General features: G+C 62.5%; 1 protein-coding gene across 3 annotated transcripts; it reads left to right on the top strand.

The window, feature by feature from the left end:
- Positions 1 to 4,674: 4,674 nt before the first annotated feature.
- Positions 4,675 to 13,623, top strand: ECEL1 (endothelin converting enzyme like 1). 3 transcript variants are annotated; one of them, XM_047721286.1, is made up of 18 exons: positions 4,675 to 4,812; positions 5,773 to 6,665; positions 7,202 to 7,270; positions 7,376 to 7,486; positions 7,572 to 7,664; positions 7,839 to 7,963; positions 8,613 to 8,835; positions 9,312 to 9,410; positions 9,650 to 9,724; positions 9,926 to 10,029; positions 10,309 to 10,367; positions 10,443 to 10,494; positions 11,509 to 11,576; positions 11,701 to 11,825; positions 12,118 to 12,183; positions 12,686 to 12,781; positions 13,034 to 13,068; positions 13,203 to 13,623. In XM_047721286.1, the coding sequence occupies exons 2-18, from the start codon at positions 5,874 to 5,876 to the stop codon at positions 13,300 to 13,302; spliced, it is 2,292 nt and encodes a 763-aa protein (XP_047577242.1). In that variant the 5' UTR covers positions 4,675 to 4,812; positions 5,773 to 5,873; the 3' UTR covers positions 13,303 to 13,623. The 3 variants fall into 3 exon arrangements, with proteins under 3 accessions (XP_047577242.1, XP_047577240.1, XP_047577241.1); XM_047721284.1 differs by having other exon boundaries at positions 12,992 to 13,068; XM_047721285.1 differs by having other exon boundaries at positions 5,770 to 6,665; positions 12,992 to 13,068.
- Positions 13,624 to 13,896: the final 273 nt, after the last annotated feature.

Raw genomic sequence — 13,896 nt, 5'->3', positions numbered from 1 at the left:
TCCCACACGTTTTATTATGAGGGTTCCACCTGCAACTGTGGGAGGCCCATCCAGACTGAGGCAGGGGCTTGCTCTCTTCAGCCCAGTCCATGCACTGGGTTCCAGGCTGGGCACAGAGGGACACAAATCTCTTCTGCAAGGAGAGACCCTCAGGTAGGGTCTGCCCAGCCAGGGGGCTATTATGGGATCCCAGAAGCTGAGAGGGAACTAGAGAAGGACAGGAGGGCCGGGGATGAGGCTCTTGGGCTGAGGGGATGCCTAGAACAAAGGCACAGAGATGCCGGTCCCTTCCCCTTGAAGAGGAGGGATGTTTAGGGGAGCATGAGCCAAGAGGCTGGAAGGGGGTCTGAGGCCAGGCTGAGAAGGCCCGGGAAACCATGACGACAATGAGGGGTCACGGAGGGTGTGGGGCAGGAACGGGCAGGGGGCAGCAGCCCCTGGGGGAGCAAGCTGCAGGAAGGGGGAACTATGGACCAGACCCGAGACAGGGTGGATGGGAAGGAGGAGAGGAAATAAGGTGAGAGAGATGTGGCCTGGGCCTTGATGTAGAGAGTGAGGAAGATGGGGGAAGCTAGAGGTGAGCTGGGTGTGGAACGCGGTGAGCCTCTGGGCCCAGGAAGGGCGGGACCAAGGGCCTGGGCAGAGTTGGGAGCCACACCACGAGCTGGGCACAGCCTCCAGGAGAGAGACAGCAGCTGGAGCCAGGGAAGGCAGGGCAGGGTGGGCGGTGGGGGGGAAGTGAGAGGCAGGGAGGACCTCTGTGTGCCAAATGCTGTCGTATGCCTGTGGGTACAGGGCACTAAACCACACATCTTGGGGTGCCTGGGTGGCTCAGTCGGTTAAGTGTCTGCCTTTGGCTCAAGTCATGATCCCAGGGTCCTGGGATCAATTCCCACGTCTAGCTCCCTGCTCAGAAAAGAGCCTGCTCTTCCCTCTCTCCCTCCCCCCGCCCTCGTTTTCTCTCTCTCTCAAATAAAGGGATAAAATCTTAAAAAAAAACAAAAACAAAACAAACACACACACATCTGGGCTGGGGGGAGAGGTGCTGTGAGCTGACCCCTGCTGTGTGAGATCTTCCCATGTCTACCAGCTGTTGTCATCTGTGCCGGGCTCTGGGTTCCACAGCTGAGTGAGGTACAGGGGGGATCGGGAGGCGGGTGCCCAGTCCCTGGACAGTGCGCCTGACCAGACAAGAGAGGCTGACGTCCCAAGGAGGTTGAGTGGCCAGTGTAAGAGGCTATGGGAGAAGGGTGTTTCAGCAGCAGTAGCAGAACAGCAAGTGCTAAGGTCCTGAGGTGCATGAGAGGCAGCTAAGTTCTGGGAAATGAAACTAGATCAGAGTGACCAGAAGAAGAGAGCAGTAGGAGGTGGGGAGACAGAGCGGGAAGGGCAGAGAAGGGTGGGAAGAGGTCGCTGCCTCATGGGCACACTAGGAGTGAGGTTTATCAGGAGAGGTGAGGAGGGGCGCTGGGACCCGGAGGCTAGTGGGGAGGCTGGGTCTGTAGTCGGGGTTGGAGCAAGCACACCACGGTGTTGATTGAGAGCTAGCAGAGGAGCTCGGTGAGGGGTCTGCACAGGGGAGGCTCTTGAGTCCAGCTGAGTTTGGAGAGGAGATGCACCACCCTCAAGGCCCAAGTATCTGAAAGAAGTGGGGTGCGGTGTCCAGCCCTCCCTAGCCCCTGCCTGGTCGGGGTCTAGCCCTCTGGGTGCTCAGGCAGGGAAGATGGGCGGCCCCTCCCACCACCGAGTCTCAGCAACAGGGCAGAGTGAAGGCACGGGCTGGGTGCTGGGGTATGTGGGTCTCTGGGGCCCCCCAGGCCTGCTGTGGGCACCTGGCTTTCCCACAAAAGTCTGAGTCAGCACCACGGTGGCTGCCTAGAGGCTCCAGCCTTCCCCCGCCCCCTCCCCACCGCCCCAGCCACTTGGGAGAGTCATTTCATTTCTCAAATTAAAAATCCATTTTGTGCTGTGAATAATAGATGGGATGAGCACTGGGAGGCTGGGCAGAGGACAGGAAGTGGGTTGGGGGTGTTTTCCAGGACACGGAGGAGACTGCAGGATGGACTGCGGAGTGGGGTGGGAGCTGGGTAGGCAGGGTGAAGGCTGGGGGCATGCCACCCTCCATCCCAGAGCAGAGGCAGGACGAGGACCCCCTTCAGCCGCCATGGGGCTCCTAGGCCTGCCTGCTGGAGTGACAGGCAAATGGGCCCCTGGCCTATCCCCACTTATGTGTAAGCCAGAGGGGGTGCCGAGAAGGTTCTGGCTTCAGGTAGGCGGCCCCCTTTGGAGGGACATGTTGAGAGCTTCGCTTGCTAAAAGGTCTACAGACATGTCATTGGTGTGAGAACTATTGTCCCAGCGAGGGGGGCTGCTTTTTGTCCCTTCCCCAGAACCCAGACCTGGTGACACCTCACCCGGGAGGGGTAGGCTGGGATCTGGCCCAGGGCCAGGCCCTCCAGCTGGGCGCCCAGTCGCTTGGCTCAGGGCTTGGCTGGGTGTTGCCAGTGTCCTGAGTCCCGTCATTCTCTTGTTCCTCAGTCAGGGGGTCACCTTGACAAGCAGGGGCGGGGTGGAGGAACACTGGAACTGGATGTCTCCAAGAGAACACAGGAGCTGCATTCAGCTTCTCTTTCCTGAGAAGGAAGGTGCAAAGGACCTGGTCACTCTTTACTGGCAAACTGTCTAGGGGGTCTAGGTCCCTCTCGTGGGCCTGATCCCCAGGCCACTCTGGTGGGCTCTGGTTACCGTGCTCAGGACTGGGGTTGTTCTGGAAGCCTCAGGGGCTGGCTGGTGCAGGGTGAGGTGCTGTACAGAGCCCGCAAGATAGAGTGAGGCAGGCAGGTAGAGTGGCCTGGCTGAGACTGGGGAGGCAGAAGACCAGATCGATGATGGCTGAGAGCATGGAAGAGGAATGGCCAGGCGGGGGTCCAGCAGCTGACCTGGGAGGGAGGAGGTGCTGAGGGCTTGGGTCCCCCACCCCCTAGTGGCTGGAACGGCAGGGTCCCCAGGGAGAAATGTTTGCCTTTGTGCCTTTCTGTCGGAAGAGCATGGGCTCCCTGAGACAATATCCATTTTTATATTTCTTGGAAATTTCACGGCATTCATTTCAGGGAAAATAAAAGCTGTCATTGCTGGAGAAATGATACCAATCAGGGCCTGAAAAGGCTGGAAAATTATCCTCCTGGAGATGGAACGTTGAGGGAAAAAATGCAGATTAAAAGCACAAAGAGCCACTTTGCCACTGCCCTGCCCTCCCCTCCTCCCTTACAGAATCGCCACATTTTACATAATTCCACCTCTCCTCCGTGGAATTAATTGGACCCAAGAAGAATGTGTGGGGCAGAGGAGGACCCTGAAATGGCTGGAGGTGGAGGCAGAGAGGACCTAGAGTGGTGCTGTACAGACCGACAGGTGGAGAGACATGGGAGGGAAGCAGAGGTGGCCACTCGGGGCCAGGCTGCTGAAAAGCCCCAGGAAGGGGACAGGGTGATGGGGCCTTTGAGCCCTTGCCTTGTGGTTTTTATGAGCTGGGGTTCCACTGCAGCCTTGGGCTGCCTCATTCTAGCCCAGTCAGATAGGCTAGAATGGGCAGGTCTGGGAACACTGGTGCCTTGGGAGGCCCCCTACTGGGGACATGGGAAGAGGAGAGAATGGGGAGGGCAAGACCAAGAGAGCAGAGACTCCAGAAACAGTAGCATTGCCCCCATGGCCAGGCCCTGTGGGGTTACAGTGGTGAGTTGGGGGGCAGGTGGGCCCTGCCTCAGGGGCTGGAGGCTGTGGGAGGGAGGTCCCACATTCAGAAAGCAAGTTGTATGGGAAGGTCCCACATTCAGAGACACCCACCCCCACCCCATCCCCAGCCTGTGATGTCCACCAGTCCATACAGCAGGGGTCTGAGGCCTGCGCTCTGTCTGAGGACTAGGGCTGGGCTGGCAGGCACCATCCTTCTCTCTCTCCCTCCCTCCTTCCTGGTCCCCAGCGGGGAGGGGCTCTTGCATTACTCCTCAGTTCTTTTCTCTCCTCCTGGCTAGGGGCTTCCGGAGCAGTGGGGGCTGAGGCCGGCTGAGGTTTGGGGGAGGGGTGCAGTCTCAGCCCTGAGGCCCCCACCTCGTGCAGTAGCCCCCAAGCAGGGTGAAGGCTGCCTGGCCAACCACAGCCCCAGAGGCCCTCTCGGGAAGACTGGGTAGGGGCAGGGGCTAAAGGGGGGTGGGGGTGGGACCAGAAAGCCCACGTATTGAAGGCTGCTCTGTGCCAGGCGCCGTGCCAGGAGCGTCCAGACGTATTTCAGGACACCCCATAGCCTTGCTGGGAGTCTTCCCTGGGCGGTGCTCAAGTCCTGTGGGCTCCCCTGGGATAATCCACGCGCCTCCTCAGCTCCAGCTTGAGCCCTTTTCAGGCGGGCCTGGTAGGCGGCCCCAAGTGGGGGCATCAAATCAGAGGGGAACCCTTTCCCGGGAGTAGCAAGCGCCCTCACTCTTCCCGGGACGCAGTTGTACCTGGAATTCCCGATCCCGGAGCCCGTGCCAGCCCCTCGGGAGCGGGTCCCGCAGCCGCCGTCCCCGCCCCCGAGCTGCCAGGTAGCGGGGATGAAGGGTGGAAGAAGGAGGGGGCGCGGGGGGCGGGCGGAGGAGGGTGGAGCCGCCCGCGCGCCCCCTCCCTCGGGGCCGGCGGGCGGCGCGGCGCGGCGGCAGAGGAGGCGGCGGGCGCACGGAGAGAGCTCCCGCCCGCCCGGCTCCGCTCCAGCTCCAGCTCCGGCTCCGGCCCGGGCTCGACCCGCTCAGTTCCCGCTCGGCCCCGGCGCGCACCTGCCGGGTGAGTGGCATCCGAGTCCGCTGCCACCGCGGCCACCATCGCAGCCACATCCGCCGCCGCCACGGCGCCGAGCCTCCGGGCTTTGTCTGCGTCCCCGCAGCTGCGACTCCCGGCGCTCCGCTCTCCGCGGACTGCGAGGCGAGGCGCGGGAGATGCAGCGCCGGGAGCACGGGACGCACGGGGCCAGCTCGCTGCGCGCCGGGGGTGAAACTTCGCTCAAGTTTGGGTTCCGGGGAAAACCTGTTGAAGCCGGGAGTGGCCCAGGGCAGGGGCGGAGGGGCGGAGGGGCGGAGGGACGGAGGACGGAACCCGTTCCAGGTTCTTAGGGCCGTCGTGGTTTTCTTCCTGATCCCGGGCCGGATGGAGCGCGCCGCTTGGGAAAGAGGGGGGGGCGGGGGGCATTCTGGCCATTGAATACGAGACAGGGCTGGGGGTGGACATCCTCGAGGACAAAGTTTGGTTCTTTAGCCCGCTTTCCTGAGCGTCTTGTTCCAGTGCGGCTTCTGGGTTGGCGTACACTCGCCCTTGACCGCACCTCCTTTCTCCGGCCTCTGGCTTCCCCCTCCCCCACCTGGTCTTGGCTGTAGCAGGTCGTAGACGAGAAAGGCAATGGGAAGAGAAACAGTCTTTTATTGAGGGCCTACTGTGTGCCAAGCCCGGTGCATGGTGCTCCCCTACTTTATGTCAGGGGCCTCCCAAGTATGCGCAGGCATCTGTGTGCAGGGAGAGAGGAGGCAGGTTAAAGGACGCTACTGTGCGTGAGGGAGCTGGTGGCCATCAGAGCCTTCCCCTTGCCTCATTTTCAGAGTGGCTGAGGGAGGCCAGGCCTCAGGCTCGCTCGCTGTTGGAAACACGGGTGGCCTCCAGCCTCCGAACCTAGGCCCGCGCCCCTCCTCCTTGTGCTGGTGGGCCCCGTCGGGCCCCAGAGTCTCCCTAAACCCGCGTCTACCCTTCCAGCAGCTGCGGCCCGGGAGCCATGCGGAGACCCTTCAGGAGGCCCGCGGCTCGGTGCACCGTGTAGCTGAGATCGCCAAGGGCTGCGCAGCGGGGCCAGAGGCACCATGGAGACCCCATATTCGATGTCTGCGCACTACGACGAGTTCCAGGAGGTCAAATACGTGAGCCGGTGCGGCACCGGAGGGGCACGCGGGGCCTCGCTGCCCCCTGGCTTCCCGCTGGCCGCGGGGCGCAGCAGCACAGGGGCCCGGGCGGGGCTGCCTCGCTGGAACCGGCGCGAGGTGTGCCTGCTGTCGGGGCTGGTGTTCGCCGCCGGCCTCTGCGCCATCCTGGCCGCCATGCTAGCGCTCAAGTACCTGGGCCCCGGCGCCGCGGGCGGCGGCGGGGGCGCCTGCTCCGAGGGCTGCCCAGAGCGCAAGGCCTTCGCGCGCGCTGCGCGCTTCCTGGCCGCCAACCTGGACGCCAGCATAGACCCGTGCCAGGACTTCTATTCCTTCGCATGCGGGGGCTGGCTGCGGCGCCATGCCATCCCCGACGACAAGCTCACCTACGGCACCATCGCGGCCATCGGCGAGCAGAACGAGGAGCGCCTAAGGCGTTTGCTTGCGCGGCCCGGGGGTGGGCCGGGCGGGGCCGCCCAGCGCAAGGTGCGGGCCTTCTTCCGCTCGTGCCTCGACATGCGCGAGATCGAGCGGCTTGGTCCGCGGCCCATGCTCGAAGTCATCGAGGACTGCGGAGGCTGGGACCTGGGCGGCGCCGCTGAGCGCCCCGCGGCCGCAGGGCTCTGGGACCTCAACCGGCTGCTGTACAAGGCCCAGGGCGTGTACAGCGCGGCCGCGCTCTTCTCGCTCACCGTCAGCCTGGACGACAGGAACTCCTCGCGCTACGTCATCCGCGTGAGTGCGTCCCCCTCCCCAGTTACCCGCCGCGGGTTGGGGGGCGCCGGGACCCGGGACGCCGCGGCCCCCGCGCAAGGAGACCGGTGCAGAAGGGGAGGGGAAGGGAGGGGAGCGCGCACCGGCAGAGCACGGGAGGAGGGCGCAAGTAATTTCCCTCGAGTAATTATGGTGTTTAATGGAGCCGCGGGAGCCGCAATTTGCCAGTCCTGTGGCAGGCTGTGAGAGCACAGACCGAGGGGTGTGCCGGTGGGCTGGGGCGGGCCAGAATGCCCTGGGCCCCAGCTCTCAGGTGGGGGGTGGCCCGCAAGTGCCCTTCATATGTGGGGAAAGGTGAAGGCTGGCGGGAGGAAGGATGAGGGCACGGGCTAGGCTGGGGAGGGGTGGGGGTTTCTACCAGCTTCTCCGGATGAAGGGGTAGTGTCTTCGTGCTCCTGGGGCTTGTGTCAGTGGCTATCTGGCCCGTCCTCTGGTCAGTCTGTTTGCAGGAACCTGGCACGTTGATCTCTGACCTCTGATCCCATCCCTCTCCCCAGATTGACCAGGATGGGCTCACTCTGCCGGAGAGGACCCTGTACTTAGCTCAGGATGAGGAGAGTGAGAAGGTGTGGGGGCCTGGGATGGGATGGCAGGGACGGCGTGGGACTCCGGAAAGGTGGGACTAGGGCCTGACACTGCCCCCACCCTTGAACTATCCCCTCTTGGTGCAGATTCTGGCAGCATACCGGGTGTTCATGGAGCGCCTGCTCAGCCTGTTGGGGGCCGAGGCTGTGGAGCAGAAGGCCGCAGAGATCCTGCAGCTGGAGCAGCGGCTGGCCAACGTGAGGGAGGGGGCGGGGGTTGGCTGTGGACTGAGGGGAGGGGGCCCGGAGGCAGGTCTGGGTCAACACTCGCCTTCACCTCCAGATCACAGTTTCGGAGTACGATGAGCTCCGGCGAGATGTCAGTTCCACGTACAACAAGGTGACGCTGGGACAGCTGCAGAAGATCACCCCCCATGTAAGTGCAGCCCATGCTGGGAGGTGCTGATCCTGGGGCTCCCGGGCCATCCCTTCCCCAGGGCCATGGACGGGCTCCTGTGTCCGCCTTGCCTCTCCTGGACTCCCTCCCTGTCCTTTGTGGTCCCTGCCACACCCAGCCCTACTATCCCACTGCCCGCTTGCCCCATGACAGCTGCAGTGGAAGTGGCTGCTGGACCAGATCTTCCAGGAGGACTTCTCGGAGGATGAGGAGGTGGTGCTGTTGGCCACAGACTACATGCAGCAGGTGTCCCAGCTCATTCGCTCCACACCCCGCAGGTACCGCTGCCAGTCACCCAACCCTGTCCCCCTGCCACTCCAGGCCCCCTCCCCTGCACCCCACACCTATCTGCTGGGTGAGCTCTGAATTCCCACTTTCATTTCTGTCCAGTAGCCACTCTGGGGTGGCAGGTTAAGAGCACTGGAATAGAAGTCCAGATTCCCAGGTTCAGACGTGGCTCTCAGCAGCTCCCTGGGACCCTGGGCTGGGCTTGTGGGCTGCCCAAGCTGCAGCTTTCTCCTTGGGGAATAGTGAGGCTGAGTGAGCCCAGATCTCAGAAAGGGAAACTGGGACCATAGCCTTGCCGCCCCAGCCATCCAGGAGGTAGTCTCCCTGGTGTCTGGCCTCCCTGGGGACGAGCAGAGGCCTCCTAAGGCCAGGCTTGAGGCAAACAGTCACCTTGAGCACTCCACAGCAAAAGCATCTGGTACTCCGCGGGAGGGGGAGCCGGAGGCACATCCTGCTGTGTGGGGGCCCAGCCCTTTTCCCTGCCAGGGCTCAGGCCTCCCCAGGTTCCACTTCCATGCACCAGGATGACCCTCACTCATGTGTGGGTGCTAGGTGTCACCCCAGGGAGGTGGGGGTGCCCTTGGGTGGCCCTGGCATGGGGGCATGTCTGGACACCCAGAGGTCTCGCGTGGCCCTCAGGATCCTGCACAACTACCTGGTGTGGCGTGTAGTCGTGGTCCTGAGTGAGCACCTGTCACCGCCATTCCGTGAGGCGCTGCACGAGCTGGCCCGCGAGATGGAGGGCAGTGACAAGCCACAGGAGCTGGCCCGTGTCTGCCTGGGCCAGGCCAACCGCCACTTTGGCATGGCACTCGGAGCCCTCTTTGTACACGAGCACTTCTCAGCTGCCAGCAAGGCCAAGGTCAGGCTGCCCTGGGCCTGGGGATTGGGTGCGGGTGCTGGGCTGAGCATTAAGTCCTCCCATGGCCTCAGTCTGAGAATAGGGAGCCCCACATATCCCCCTGCAACAGGGGCTCAGCCTTTCTCTGGAGCTCCAGACTACCTCTCACCAGGCCACCTCCCCCAGAAAGCCTACCTGGTCTACCCACCACAGGAAGACTTCCCCCTCAGGTTCCTGCCCATCTTTCTCTGCCACTGTCAGTACGCATGGCCTTGGGAATGCGTGGTCCTTGCTGGGGTGGTTTGCTTCCAGATTGAGCTTCTCCTTGGGTGCAGGGCCTGGATCTCCACCTCCAAGGTCTCCCCTCAGCGCTCAGCACCAAGCTTTTAGGCCGAGGAAGTGATTCTGAATTAGTGGTACCCCACATGACACTTGCCAGGGGGCCCAGAGCTAAGGCCCCTGGGGTGGACCCCTGATCCCTGGTCCCGACCCTTCAGGTGCAGCAGCTTGTGGAAGATGTCAAGTACATCTTGGGCCGGCGCCTGGAGGAGCTGGACTGGATGGATGCCGAGACCAAGGCAGCTGCTCGGGCCAAGGTGCAGTGGACCCTGTCCCCATTTGTAGGTTCCACAAACATTTATTGAATGCCAGCTGTATGCCAGATGGGGGTGACTGAAGAGACAAGATGCCCCTTGTGGAGTTGGCATCAGCCAGTCTAGTCTCCTCTGTCCTTGAGCCCCACCTTGGGGCTGGCCCCAGAGCTTTCTCCCTCGGGATGTTGGGGGCTGTCCCCTGAGGTCTTGGCCCACTCTGGCCGCCGCCATCTTGCCCGCAGCTCCAGTACATGATGGTGATGGTGGGCTACCCGGACTTCCTGCTCAAACCCGAGGCTGTGGACAAGGAGTACGAGGTGGGTCTTTGCCTGGCCCTGCCTTGCCCAACCAGGAGTGGCTTCGGACTCTTGGTCAAGACCCCCCCGGGTGGCTCACCATCCTGACGGAGGAGGAGCCACGGCCCTCAGCTGAGGGCCCCATGGAGGACATGGGGCCGGCTCCACACAGTCCGGCCAGGCCCCTCGCCCACCGTTGAGCGCTGCCCATCCCCCATGCAGTTTGAGGTCCACGAGAAGACCTACTTCAAGAACATCTTGAACAGCATCAGGTTCAGCATCCAGCTCTCAGTCAAGAAGATCCGGCAGGAGGTGGACAAGTCCACGTGGGTGCCTGGCCCGGAGCTGGGGGAGCCAGGGAGGGAAGTGCCTTGGGGAGAGGCTCCTTCCCAAGGCGGGGAGGCTGGTAGGGCACATGGGAGGCTGGTAGGGCACACGGCCTCACAGCCATGCTGGTGCAGGTGGTGGGAGAGGCATTGGGGGGCGGGGTGCTCAGCCTAGGGGAGGCATAGGGCGTGGCTACAGGCTGGGCCACGCCTTTAAGGAGGAGCCAGTTGGGAGGTGGTGGTGGGGCCTCCCTTGCTCACCCCCACCTCCCTCCACAGATGGCTGCTCCCGCCGCAGGCCCTGAATGCCTACTACCTACCCAACAAGAACCAGATGGGTAAGGGGCCGTGTCCTGCAAGGGGACCCCGGGCGGAGGTGGGCGGGTCTCTTGCTGACCCCGCCCTCTTTGCAGTGTTCCCCGCAGGCATTCTGCAGCCCACGCTCTATGACCCTGACTTTCCACAGTGAGTACCCAAGCTGGCACAAGCCAGAGCCGGCACTGCAGTCTTGTCTGCTGGGTGCATGAAAGCTGCTCAGAGTGTCCTGACCCGGGCTGGGCCCCGCAGTCATGACAGCGACAGATCCTGGGTCCCCATTGTCCTACCTCAGCCTTGGGTATTTAGAAAAATGTGTAGCTTTTTTTTTTCTCCTTTCTTTTATTTTTTATTTATTTTAAAATATATATTTTTTTATTTTTTTTTAAGATTTTATTTATTTATTTGACAGAGAGAGATCACAAGTAGACAGAGAGGCAGGCAGAGAGAGAGAGAGAGGGAAGCAGGCTCCCTGCTGAGCAGAGAGCCCGATGCGGGACTCGATCCCAGGACCCTGAGATCATGACCTGAGCCGAAGGCAGTGGCCCAACCCACTGAGCCACCCAGGCGCCCTAAAATATTTTTTTAAAAAAGATTTTATTTGACAGAGAGAGACACAAGGAGAGAGGGAACACAAGCAGGGGGAGGGGCAGAGGGAGAAGCAGGCTCCCACTGAGCAGGGAGCCCAATGGCAGGCTGGATCCCAGGACCCTGGGATCATGACCTGAGCTGAAGGCAGACGCTTAGCCGACTGAGCCACCCAGGTGCCCTTCTTTCTTTTAAAGGTCCTGAGTTCCCCCTTACCTGGTTTGAGGCTCCTTTAGGTGTTTCAAAAGTGAAGTGAGACCCTAGTGATGAAGAAACAGGTCAAATCCCACATGGGGTGCCTCAGTTTCCCTCATATCTTTCTCCAATCCGGTCTCTTCCCCTATCCCAGCGCTGTTAGATGTGATTTCCTAAAAAAGCAGCTGCAAAGGTATCATTGGTCCCTTTTACATATTGTGTGAGCACCCTGAGGCATGTGTCCCGAGACTCTGAGGACTCCAGCATGGCCTCCCTGGGCCACCTTTGGCCTTTATGGGGGCCTCCCGGGGCCTGGGCAGCAGCACATAGCTCCCAGAGGGTGGGTGAGGCTGGAGCCTGACGCTGCTGTCATGGGCCCAGGTCTCTGAACTACGGGGGCATTGGCACCATCATCGGACATGAGCTGACCCATGGCTACGACGACTGGGGTGAGACCAGGGGATGTTGTGGGAGGGGAAGGACAGGTGGTGGGGGCAGGGCACTGATGGGCTGGGTTGGGGAAGGGGCTCTGGGGCTGAGAATCGGTGCCGCCCCTCTGCCCATGGCCCACAGGGGGCCAGTATGACCGCTCGGGCAACCTGCTGCACTGGTGGACAGAGGCCTCCTACAGCCGCTTCTTGCGCAAGGCGGAGTGCATCGTCCACCTGTACGACAATTTCACAGTCTACAACCAGCGGGTGAGAGCCCCCTGCTGCTCCTGAGGCCCAGCTGGGCACAGATGAGCATGAACATCTGCGTACACACATGTGTGCCAGGTCCCCGTGCACATGCCTGGGGTCTGCATAGTCATTCACTCAGGCATGTGAATAAGTTCACATGGACTCATGGGACATGAGGTGCAAAGGGGTCAGAGCCCCATCGAAATCCTCTGGGAAAGGGAGAGAGAGTGGGGGCCGGGGCCCAGGGCAGCAAGGCCTGAGGAGGGTCAGTGCGCCACAGACAGCCCCTGGCCTCTTCCTTTCTCGGCAGGTGAACGGGAAGCACACCCTTGGTGAGAACATCGCAGACATGGGTGGCCTCAAGCTGGCCTATTATGTGAGCCGCCCCTGCCTGGCCCTTCATTCCCCCAGGGAGAGGGTGGGGGCTGATGAGGACTTAGCTAGGGACATAGGCACCCCTGCCTCCCTTCCGCAGGGAGCTCTGGACTGGGAGGGGCGGGGCCTGTGACTTGCACAGGGTCCACTGGAAAAGGAGGGACTCCCAGGCTGCCTGCAGAGAGAGCAAGGAGGGCTGCCTGGAGGAGGCAAGGGCTGCCTGGGGTTAGCCCCCCCAGGAAGGAGCACAGCTCAGGGAAGGTGGAAGGCAGGGAACCTGGGACTCTGGACTGTGGACAGTAGGAGGAACAGGGGCTGGGGAGGGGCTGCCTGGTGTTAGCCCCCCCAGGAAGGAGCACAGCTCAGGGAAGGTGGAAGGCAGGGAACCTGGGACTCTGGACTGTGGACAGTAGGAGGAACAGGGGCTGGGGAGGGGCTGACTGGGTAGAGGGTGAGTCTTTCTCCACGCGGGGGGCACCGCAGCTCCACACTGTCACCCCCAGGCCTATCAGAAGTGGGTACGGGAGCACGGCCCGGAGCACCCACTGCACCGGCTCAAGTACACACACAACCAGCTCTTCTTCATTGCCTTTGCCCAGGTGGGGACCGGGTGGGGGCCGGGTGGTCATTGGGCAGGGGTGGGGACGTAGCTCTCAGCCTGTTTCCCACCAGCCCGGTGGAGACGATGGCCCTGTGGGTTCGGAGAAGGGGGTAAGGCCTGGTGTGCTGGGGGAAAGGCCGGCAGGCTCTGCTCAGCGGAGCCCTCGGCTTCATCCTCCCTCTCCTCCCATCCCGACCCCGGGGCCCAGAACTGGTGCGTCAAGCGGCGGTCGCAGTCCATCTACCTGCAGGTGCTGACGGACAAGCACGCCCCCGAGCACTACAGGTGCGCCCACCCGCTCGCCCTGGGCTCCCCTCCCTGTGTCTGTGGTGAGAGCAGGTGGGAAGGGGGATGGGCAGCTGGGGGGTCGGGACGCCAGGGACCCTCTCCAGGTGGGTGGGTCTCTTCTCTTGCCCCAGGGTACTGGGTAGCGTGTCCCAGTTCGAGGAGTTCGGCCGGGCCTTCCACTGCCCCAAGGACTCACCCATGAACCCAGCCCACAAGTGTTCCGTGTGGTGAGCCTGGCCGTCCGCCCGTCCTCACCACCTGCCCTGCACGAGTCGCCTCCCTGCCGTCTGCCGGGGCAGGCATGGACCCGGCGCCGGCCTGCTGTGGGCGCCACCCGCCTTCTCAGCCCCTCTGGGACCTGGCCTTCTTGCTGTCCCTTGCTTCAGGAGGGGCCTGAAGCAGGCATGACATTGGGCTCCAGGGGGGCGTTGGGCAGAGATGCTGGGGTCCCCAGCTTTGGCTCTAAGGAGCCACCCCACCCCCCAACACCGGCCAGGCCGGATCATACAGGCCCCACCTTCGCTGTGTTCTCGCTGCCAAGTCTGGTCAATAAAGTGCTGTACCATCGCCTCGGTTCCTTCAGGGGGTCTCAGAGCAGTGGGGCTGAAGGGGTCCCTTTGTGGGGAGGCTTAGGCCCTTTGCACAACAGGGACCCTGGATGAGACCTGTCTCTTCCCCCAACCACCTGTTCCTCCCTCCCCCACAGTCCTGTCAAGGCTCCTGTCCTGTTCTGGGGGTGCCCCCAGGCCAGGCACCAAGCCAGTGGTCTGTACTCTCGTGTGACACTGGGACTCACTTCCGCTGAGTCGAGACACTATGCGACCT

The sequence above is a fragment of the Lutra lutra genome, chromosome 3 (genome assembly GCF_902655055.1).
Source record: "Lutra lutra chromosome 3, mLutLut1.2, whole genome shotgun sequence".
NCBI lineage: Eukaryota > Metazoa > Chordata > Mammalia > Carnivora > Mustelidae > Lutra > Lutra lutra.
This window is presented reverse-complemented; position numbering and strand designations above follow the sequence as displayed.